Source organism: Octodon degus, unplaced genomic scaffold (assembly GCF_000260255.1).
Source record: "Octodon degus isolate 3935 unplaced genomic scaffold, OctDeg1.0 scaffold00136, whole genome shotgun sequence".
NCBI lineage: Eukaryota > Metazoa > Chordata > Mammalia > Rodentia > Octodontidae > Octodon > Octodon degus.
Window position 1 is genome coordinate 647822 of NW_004524712.1, and position 10978 is coordinate 658799.

The following is a 10978-nucleotide window of genomic DNA, read 5'->3' on the forward strand; positions in this document are numbered from 1 at the left end:
AAAAAAAAAAAAAAAGATTGGTACTAATAGTGTTTGGACAGGATATCATGTCTGCATTTTGTACTATGAATAACTACTATGAAAACAACAATATGCAGTGTACTAATTATTGTAACTGTCCTACTACCTGTTTTGAAACTGTCTCATTGCTATTTATTTCTCAACAAAATTAATTTTAAAACATAAATAAAAAATTATACATGTGACCAAGTAAACTTCTTTTCAGGAATGAAAAGATGGTTTAACATATACAAATCAATAAATGCAATAAATCACATTAATAGAAGAACACAAATTACATAATTATCTCAATGGACACAGAAAGAGCCTTTGAAAAAATCCAAATCCATCCATAATATTGAAAAAAGAGGAAAGGAAGGGGAAAAGAAGAATCAAGATATGTCATGTACATGCTCAAATTCCCTATGATGAGTGTTATCATCATGTGTATCTAAAATGTACCAATAAAATTAGTTTTAAAAAAGTACACTGAAGAAAATATGCATAGAAGGACTTTATCTTAGTCTGATAAAAAACAATTTATGACAAACTTAAGGTAAATGTAAAATAACAAATAAATATGGTTTCTCTTTAGAATCAGTAGCAAGACAAGAATGTCTACTACCACTCCTTCTGTTCTACATAGTACTCAAAATGTTAACAACAGAAATCAGAAAAGAAAAGTAGAAAAAACAGAAATGTATATAGGAAAGCAAGTTGTTGAGTTACCATTATTTGTAGATGACACAGTCCTTTACTGTAAGACAAGAACTTTCATCAAAAGACTTCTAGACTCAGTAGAATAAGCACTTCCCTGGCAGATACAAGGGCCTGAGTTCAATCCTCGATTCCACCAAAAAAAAAAAAAGACTCCTAGAATACATAACAGAGTTCAGTAATTTAGCAGGATAAAAAATCAACATGCAAAAATCAATAATCCTCCTTCACACTAATAATAAACTCAATGAGAATTAAATTATGAAGAAATATCATTTATTCACAAAGGCTTTAAAATTTTATATACTTAAGAATTCATATAACCAAGAAAGTGAAAGACCGCTACAGTGAAAACTACAGTACTCTGGAAAAGGAGATCAAATAGAACATCAACGATTGGAAAGGTATGCCATTCCTGGACAGGAAGAACGAATATAGTCAAAGTGACTACTTCTAAAACATATATGTTGCGATCTTGATTAAAATACCAGCAGCATTCCTTACAAAATGAAAAAAAAATTTTCTTTCTTTGGCAACAGCCTCTCCCATACCCAGAAGACTAACATTGCCCACTTGGCCTCATTTAGGACTCCGCTCAACCCTTCCCAAGAGAAGCTCTACCTTTAGGTTTCTCCATGAATCCTTGCTCCTGAAAACTGGAATTAAGTAATTTTATACTCATTCCACAACTTCCAACCTCTGCTCCCTTCCCATTCACTAGTATTGCCAACCAAGTATGGTCAAAATAGTTTTCTCCCCTCCTGGCTATATGAGGGACTAGAACTTTCCCTGGGGAGTTCCTGATAGTAGACAGCCCCAGAGAAAAGTGTTAACAGGGTTCAAGGGAAAGGCACTGGGCTGTTCCACCTCACAGTGCTAGCTAGGCTCAGTGTGTGTCTCCCAGCTGAAAACTTCATTTCTTCTTGAAGTATCCCTGGCTGTCCATTGTGTATTTTCTGCATTTTAGACTTTAACCTCCTCACACATGTTCTGGTTTGATGGAGTGAAGGAGTTGCTTTGGGGGAGCAGAGCTACTGTTTTCACAGCCAACCCTGCCCTGGCTTCCTGTGGCAGGAAACTGGGCAGGAGTCTCAAGCCTCCTGTTGCCTACACAGGATCAAGTTGGATGAGGTCAAATCCTACAGCCACTTCACCCTTTAAAATGTGAATGCTTTGGAAAGGGAAAACATAACCAGGAAAGAGCAAGCATATTCTCTTTCTAAAACAGGCTGTTAATACTTTTTAGAAATGTGTCACTTCCAATTGGCCTTTACAATATTTTGGGTCACAGCTACTCCCAAGCCATGGTCCTCTTCCTAGTTTCTCCCTGAAGAATGCAACCTCTCTTCCATGGCTTCTTGCCAACCAGAACCTATGGCTCCCTCAGGCCTTCCTGTGGACCCAGAGCCTCATAGGCCCCTGGAAAATGTGGGCTGTGGCCTGGATGACCTGCCAAAGTGGTGTTTCTTAGGTTGGCAGCACTGAGATGTAATCCCATCACAGAAACAAGGACCACATCAGATCAGCATCCTCCATCCCCCACATAAGAATTCTAGCTAGCAGAGCCCTATCATGTTGGTATCGACTGCCATGTCAGACTACCAGGCCCATCTATCCCTTTCAGATTCAGTGCGTGCCCTAGACTCTAATTCATACCTTCAGCTTTCTGCATGCTCCTGTCCCATTTTTTAATCCACTCTGGTCTTGCAATATGCTCCTGGGTTTCTTGGGCTGGATATCCCATCTAGGTCTAGCTAAATTTTCTGACATAGCATGAAGTGGGAAAAATTTGAGAGATCCACAGTATCAGATCAGAGGGTCAATCTAGCCTTGTCAAGTTCCTAGCTTCTTTGTAATTTATGTCCAATGCTAAGCTAGAGTGCAGGTAGGTCCCAGTTTCCCCTCACTGTTAAGGTAACAGGCAGTTCCAACTGGAAAGGAGCACAGATGTTGCCACTCAGCTAAAAAGAAACTGTCCTGTCTCTACCTCTCTTGGACCAGATTGACCAGAAATGTTTGGACAGTTGCCTGTGTGAGTGGAGGATGCCTAATCTGCACACAACCTAGTAGTTGCATAGAGTTCATTGCTGTGATGCCAAAGTGTGTTCTGAAGTGACTAACACTCCTCCAGATCCTTTTCTGTGACAAGAGTCTGTTGGGAGATAGCACAAAGCCAAAGGTCTGAATTAATTTTTTGTGAAGTCATGAGTTTGTCATTGTAGGTTTCCAAGATGAGGGCAACTGTCTGGCTGTGGGTGTCTGAACCAACAGGCCAGAAGACCAGGTATCACCATGCCTGTGATTCCATGTTACTCAGAACACATTCTTTATCTGCTTTCCATACCACTGCCTTGCTTTCTCCCTTCTCCTGTCATCCTGACAATGATACTCTCTTTTATTTGTAGGAACAACTTCCTTAGTGATTGAGGGTATGTGAGTGAAGACTTAGAGTCTACCTGCTGGTGATCCTCACTGCTTACCATTGTACACTGCCTACAGATGGAGCAGCAGCTGACAAGTTCAAGGTTGCTTCTGAACTTAGCATTCCTTTACTCAAAAAAAAAAAAAATAGATTGTTTTAGTAAAAAGCTTTGCATGTGCTTTCAAAACCCTTAAGACATTTCAGTCCTGCTTGATGGTGAATGACCAAAAGTAACAACCACAAGGGTAGTAACTGATGATGCTGATTATAATGATTTAAGTGGCTGTGTCAATGATCATGGTGACAAGGAGGAAAAAGAGGATAGTGATTATGATGGAAGTTTTGTGTGCCAACATATTCTAATCCTCTCATTAAACTCTAAATTTCTATTACTGTATGATGGCTTTTCTTATGTAAGTAAAATTAACCCACATGGGAGACAAAAGAGGATTCTCAGAGCAGGTATAAACCAAGATTAATTGTTCCAGAGTGAAGATCAGTCTCCAGAGTGACTACATCTCAAGAGGTGCACTGTGTGTTCACAGGTAAACAGGACCCTCAACATCCTGATTTGAGAGGCTCATTTTTAATGACTATGCTGGCCCCTTGAGTCCATTCTGGACTAAACTTAAGTCTATTTGCTTCTTATATTTCTGGTTATTGAAACCAAGGGCATTTTGGTTTCATTTCTAGAAGACTGTTCCAGTAAACCTCAGCAAAGGTATTTAATTATACATGTAAAACACAATTGTATGAGAAAAGTCTTTCTTCTATGAACTCTTGTTTATAATGTGAGCTACTTATGACCTTCTATTTACCTTCCTCTCCAAATTCTATATTCTCATTTGCAGCAAAATCAAGTACCTCTGATGGCTTGGTAAGAATAGAGGTAATACTTATAACATGTGCTTCATGTTGGTGTAGATTGTATTAGTAGATTGTGGGAGTAAAAAATCAAATCCCTGTTAGCTTGGCTTCTATATTAGAGTGTCCCCATCAGAACCCCAGGCAGTAAATGACATTCACTCTGCCCTTCCTTGTAAACACTCTAATCTATGGCAATGTTTATTCTCAGTAGATTTTCTTTGTTTCTTCTCATTTTATTTTTTATATTTTAATAATTTTATTGAGAAAGAAGTAGCAATGAGATAGCTTCAAAACAGGTTAGTAGTACACTTACAATAATTAATACATTGCATATTGTTGTCTTTGTAGTAGTTATTCCTAGCACAAGATGCAGACATGATATCTTCTCTAAACACTATTAGTTCAAAACTTTATTCTCATTAAACTAAGAGAAAGTAGTTGTATGTTTATGCTATTTAGTATATGCAGATATATTTTCCACTACAAAATGGTCCATTTATATCCCCTTTTTGTTTACTTTTGTCAGAGATGTGTATTCCATTGCCATTCATACACTGCAGGTGTATGATTCAGCAAAATAATCCAATATAGTCCAGTAGTCTATAATAGTAGTGGATTATCTGCAAGACTAGCAGTGTCAGAAGTTGATGATTTGAGCTTTTTACAGTTCAGCATATTAATGTGGCTTTACTTTTTGTACCACTTTTTTATACTTTTCTGCTGGATGGTTAAGACCAAGAAAAAGCAAGACCTATATAACAAGAAATGTAACTTTTGTATCTGACAAGGTCAGTCAAATCCCCTCAGGACTCACCCTGAAACTCTGTACAGGAGTTTGCAGATCTTTTGTCCGTGTCAGCCACGTGGATGAGTCATGGCCATTGCTTGATGAATTTGCTCTCTGTGAAGCCTGAGAGAGTGTTTTCTCTCTAGGTGACTCTCCTTAGGCACATTCTACATCATCAATTACTTTCCTCTGTGGCCCCATAATCTCCTTAATCAGAAAATTTGAGACTCCACTGAGTTAGAGAATGTTAGAGTACAGGTTCACCTATGTCCTGAGTCCTCACTGACCTTGAAAGGCTAGGGTCAAAATGTTGGCTGTCGTTGCAGCCTTTCTTGTCATTTTAGAGGCAGAGGTTGACTCAAAGTGAAGCATGTAAGATTTTCTTCTCTTCTTTCATGGAAAAATGGCAAAACAAAATAATAGGAGAATAATAATAGTTAATATGTTCCACATAGTTACCTTTAAAATAGTTATTCAGAGTACAAGATATGCACATTAAAAATTCTCCAAATGACATAGCACAAACCTTCCCTTTCAATGAACTAAGAAACACTAATGCCATAACTAACTTGCATTATTTTCCTTTTCTCTTCCATCCTTAATCAAATATTTTATTTAAAAACTATGGGGCCAGCAAGGTAGCTCAGCATTCTACAGCACCTGCTAAGGTAAGTTTAGACAAGCTTAGGCAAGCACAAGTTTAGACAAGCTTAGGCAAGCACTTGACAGCACATGCCACACCAACCCCACCCCCAGGCGGGCTGAGCCAGCCACAAAAAAAATAAATAAAAACTAATTCATTCCTTTTTAATAAGCTAAAATGGTATTCAAAAAATCATAGTCCTGTGATTCTAGCTATCATAAAATAAAATAACATAAAATGTTTATAGCACAATGACTTTTTCTCTGATCACATCTGAAGGACTATAAGGCTTTTTTGTTCTAAAAAAAAATGAGTACAAGACTACACACTGTTACTAAAGGAATTGTGAGACAATGACATTTTCAATGCTGTGTGAAAACATTGTGAATGATCTGTAAAAATGCATAAATATTTATACATATTTAAAAACAAGCTTCAAATTGTCTTTATATGAATACATATATTTATGCACATGTAAATGCGTATATGCATACAAAAACCCTAGGAGCATATTCATAACCAGTGTTATGCTCCCAGTAGCAGAAAAATGCTTGCTTTCTTGTTTTGTTTTATGGAGTCATTTGCACCTTTTACTTACTTGCATTTCTAGTAGTTACAATGCACGGATGGTGCCTATAATTTGAAAAATGTATCTGAGACTTGCAATAAGATGTTATGCATATCTCTGATAATGAGTAAATTAATTTTACTATATTAAGACAAAAGGATATACAAAGATTGTCCAAAACAATAAGCGATAACAATAATTAAGTTTGGTAAGTCATTTAGTGTCTGTGTGAGAGTCATTAATATTAAATGATTTTTAAAAAGCCTTCATTAAGCACATTTTACACCAAAACTAAAACCTTTAGGACATAATTATATTGGGAAGCCAAATAGTGAGAATTAAGTTAATTGGCAAAGACATAAATTCTGTCGACAGTATCTGTATGCTCACAAAAGATAGCATCTAGCAATGATGATCTCATGTAAAGCATGTAACAGTGCTATGCTTCATATCATGATCTGAAAACAATAATAATCACAATTAACTATGGAGGTGCTGGGGACATAGCTCAGCAGTCAAAGCCCCTGCCTGGCATACACAAGGACTCAGGTTCAATCCCCAGTAACTCATGCCAGGCTGGTCCTGGAACCCCGGGCGTGCCATGCTGGCCACCAAAAGCAGGCATGGTGACACACACCTATAATCCAAGTGCTGGGGATGTTGAGACAGGAGGATCACTAAGAGTCCAAGCTGTGTAGCAAGACCCTATACCAAATAAATGAATAAGAGAATTTTTGAAAAAAATAATAATTATTATTAGCTATGGAAGACAGACTGTGGGCCACATTATGTGCCAGTGCCTCAGAGGAACCACAGTTCAATTAAATCATAACATTTGTGGTATAATTCAGCCACTAATACCATTCTTTCTAAATATTTTTGGTCATTACAATATATGGGCAATAATGAGATCCTCTGCCCTAGAGCCACACATAGTGAATAATTAAGAAGAAATGCCACACTTCATGACAACTCACCATGTAACAGGATCAAGTATTTGAAATAAAATTGTTACATATACATTTTCCCGTGTTCTTATACACTCACCTTGGAAGTTATATTGCTAGTTTCTTTCTCTCTCAGACATAAAGATAGATTTTTCATTCAACAATATAGTGTACACTACAATGTGAACCTGATCCTGAATCAATTTAAGATATTCATATATTCATGTTCTGAATTTAGGAATTGCATAGATGACAGTGAAATTCCATTTCTGACTCCAAATTATAAAATACAGTATTTATGAGCAAGAGGGTAGATACCCTCAAACTTTGGTAGGGACCAGTATGCTGGAATAAATTTATACACTGCAGAATACTCAGCCCCATCATAGAAGTGAGGCCTAGAATTTACATCCATAACAAGGTCCAAATGCTGCTGGCTTAGAGCAACCCACTGAGAACCAAGCTGCTAACATATGTAAGAAACAATAAATGAGTATGAGATCCAGATTCTCATCTTTAAGAACAAAACTCTCATGGACTGGCCCTCCACAGTGAAAATCAGGAGTTGGGCAAAGACACACCAGTCATGAACACCCTAGCAGGATGGCTCTGTAGCCCCAAATGCAGAGAAGCAGCTGCCTGAGCAGTACAAAGATGCTTTTCACTGTTCCCACAGGACTCCCACTGAGACAGAATGGCTGTGGAAAATCACTCGACAGTGACAGAGTTCATTCTTGGAGGATTAACTAACAGGTCAGAGCTCCAGATGCCTTTACTGCTTCTCTTCCTGGGGATCTACATGGTCACCATGGTGGGGAACCTGGGCATGATCACCCTGATATATCTTAACCGGCAACTTCACACACCCATGTACTTCTTCCTCAGCAACCTGTCACTCGTAGACCTCTGTTACTCTTCTGTCATCACCCCTAAAATGCTGGTCAACTTTGTATCCCTGAACAATGTCATCTCCTATGGGGGGTGCATGTCTCAGCTCTACTTCTTCCTTGTTTTTGTCATTGCTGAGTGTTACATGCTCACAGTGATGGCCTACGACAGATATGTGGCCATCTGCTACCCTTTGCTTTACAATATCATCATGTCCCATACTCTCTGCTCCCTTATGGTGGCTCTGGTCTACATCATAGGGTTCTTTGACTCCACAGTGGAGACTGGCCTCATGTTAAAACTGAGCTATTGTAAGCACCTCATCAGCCACTACTTCTGTGACATCCTCCCTCTCATGAAGCTCTCTTGCTCTAGTACCTATGATGTGGAGATGGCAGTCTTCTTCTTAGCTGGATTCAACATAATAGTTACCAGTTTAATGGTCCTTGTTTCCTACGCCTTCATCCTGTCCAGCATCCTCCGCATCAGCTCCACTGAGGGAAGGTCCAAAGCCTTCAGCACCTGCAGCTCACATCTTGCAGCTGTGGGGCTGTTCTATGGATCAACTGCATTCATGTACTTAAAACCTTCCACAGCTAGTTCGCTGGCCAAGGAGAATGTGGCTTCTGTGTTCTACACCACCGTGATCCCCATGCTCAACCCCCTGATCTACAGCCTGAGGAACAAAGAAGTAAAGACAGCCCTGCAGAAAACACTGACAAGAAAACTCTGTTAGTGCAAAGGTTATTGTTCTTTCTCAGTGTAAAAATAGATTGTTGTAAATGCTATAAAGATCCCTTCTACATACTGACCCAGCCATGGATTCAACACAGTCTCTTCTTGGCATGTTCAGTGCATGTCTTGTCTTCTTTCATTTTTTTTTAATTCTCTTCTTTTATAGATTTAAAATTAGCCAATTTCGAGTTCATTTTTCCTTTATCTTGTCACTGCATTTTGGGTCCTGTGATAAATATTTACCTCCTTCAATCTAAGTTAACATAAATTAAATTTTACCACCGTTTTGAGAGTCATTCCTGGTGCTATTACCTTCTGGCCAAGTAAGGTCATGCATATTACTCAATTTAATTTTCCTATTTTGCACATGAGACTACACAGGCAGGTAAAGGTGAGAAGTTATCAAGGCGTGATACCCGGTCTCTTCTTACTCATATTCCTTCTCTTCCAATTTTCTCCATTATTCCTGCCCAGAACTTTCTATCTGATGCCTTCTTGTAATTTTCTTAGTAACAACAGTGATAACAGCATTTAATAGATTTCTGATTGTCTGAGCAGCTGGGATGGTTTATGTCTAGATGTCCCCCAAAGCTTCATGTGGTCATAGATTGGGATTTTCAGAGGTGGCTCAATCTAGAGTATGAGATCCTGGGATTAAGGATGTGATGCTGGAATTGATTGATGGTTCAATGCTAAGAATATGGATGCCACACCCTGAGTGTGAGCATGACCCACGCCAAGGAAGCATAGCCAGGACAGAAGCAGGGCTATTCTTTTCACTTGCAACTAGTCACTCCCTTTCAATATTTCACAGCTTTTCTGCCCTCCTGCCTTCTCACCATGAGCTATTTTTTCCTCTATGATGCCCTTCTGCCATGCCACCTTATCACAGAGCCAGCCGTGAACTGAAACTTCTGTAAACTGAACTACAACAAATCTCTCCTCTTTTTTTAATTATTTTTATTGAGAAACAAATAGCATTGAGACAGTTTTGAAACCGATTAGTAGGGCAGTTTCAATAATTAATACATTGCATATTATTGTCTTCGTAGTGGTTATTCATAGTACAGGATGCAGACGTGATATCCTGTCCAAACACTATTAGTACAAATATTTCTTCTCATTGAAGAGAAAGTAGCTCTATATCTATCCTAGCTATCTCGTATATACAGATACAAAATGGTCCTTTATAAATCTCTCCTCTTTACCTGTGGGCATTGGATACATTTTCTCACCAATGAGAAAAATAATCAAGGGACTGAACACATGGATCAATAACCTACTTATCGTCACCAAGGGGATAAATAAACAGCACAGGGCCACACATCATGCTCAGTGGCTCCACAGTCCACACAGGGCTCTCACAGCTTGTTCCTCCATTGCAGGCTGGGCCCCCCTTTGCACCACCTAGTACAACTGCCCTGGATTTGCTGCTCTGATTTCAAGTGCCTCCTGATGAGAACTTTTCAGCTCTCCTCCTGTTTGGTCATCTACCCAAACTCCTTTCCTTAAGTGCCACAGCCTCAAGATGACTATGGAAAGCTGACATCAGAGCAGCTCACTTGTCCCAATTTCTGGCTATCAGTCTTAGCACTGATAGTCTCACATGCTAGGAAATTCCCTCTGTCCTACAGAAAGTAGGATGATTGATCAACCAAGATGGCATATTGCTGCAATGCATCTCATCCTGCCTAAATAACTCACCTACTGACAACTATACTCAGTGAATCCTGTTATCAAGAGATAAATCTTCTTCCACTAGTTTTTCTTCTTTGTCTGCATGTTAATTTATATGGTACAGGAGATGGAACTTAGCCCTTTGCACTGACCTATATCCCTAGATATTCTTTTTGAATTTTTTAATTTTATTAGTACATATATGAAGTACAAAATGATTACATTCACACAGTGAATTGGGAAATGTATGTGATCATTTTAATTCTTTTCCCCTTTTCCTCAATCACCTTATTTTTTCAGGTTCATTAACTTGTAAGACCTTATAAAGTTAATTATCACATATAGAAATTGAAAACCAGGGGATTGGGGAGATGGCTCAGTGGAATAAGTGCTTCCCTGGCAAGCACAAAGGTCTGAGTTCAATCCCCGGTTCCACAAAAAAAAAAAAAAAAAAAAAAAAAAAAAAAAGCAATGCTTTGGACCAGGGAGATGGCTCAGTGGAATAAGCGCTTCCCTGGCAAGCAAAAGGGCCAGAGTTCAATCCCTGGTTCTGAAAAAAAAAAAAAAAAGAAAGAAAGAAAGAAATTGAAAACCAAATGTTAAACAAAAGAACATACAAAACATATAAAGCTGAACATGGTGGCATATACCTGGCACTTAGGAGACTGAGGCAGGAAAACTTGGGAATTTGAGACCAACCTGGGCTATAAAGTGAGCTCAAGACAGC

At 38.7% G+C, this 10978-nt stretch overlaps 1 protein-coding gene across 1 annotated transcript; it reads left to right on the forward strand.

Annotated features, from left to right (window-relative positions):
* Positions 1-7645: 7645 nt before the first annotated feature.
* LOC101571132 (olfactory receptor 151) lies at positions 7646-8575 on the forward strand. The gene has a single exon (XM_023701482.1). It carries the CDS (start codon positions 7646-7648, stop codon positions 8573-8575), a length of 930 nt encoding a protein of 309 aa, XP_023557250.1.
* The last annotated feature ends 2403 nt before the right edge of the window (positions 8576-10978 follow it).

What these genes read in the sequence shown, in the direction of transcription:
- LOC101571132 (XM_023701482.1), top strand. Translation starts at nt 7,646, where the DNA reads ATGGCTGTGGAAAATCACTCGACAGTGACAGAGTTCATTCTTGGAGGA.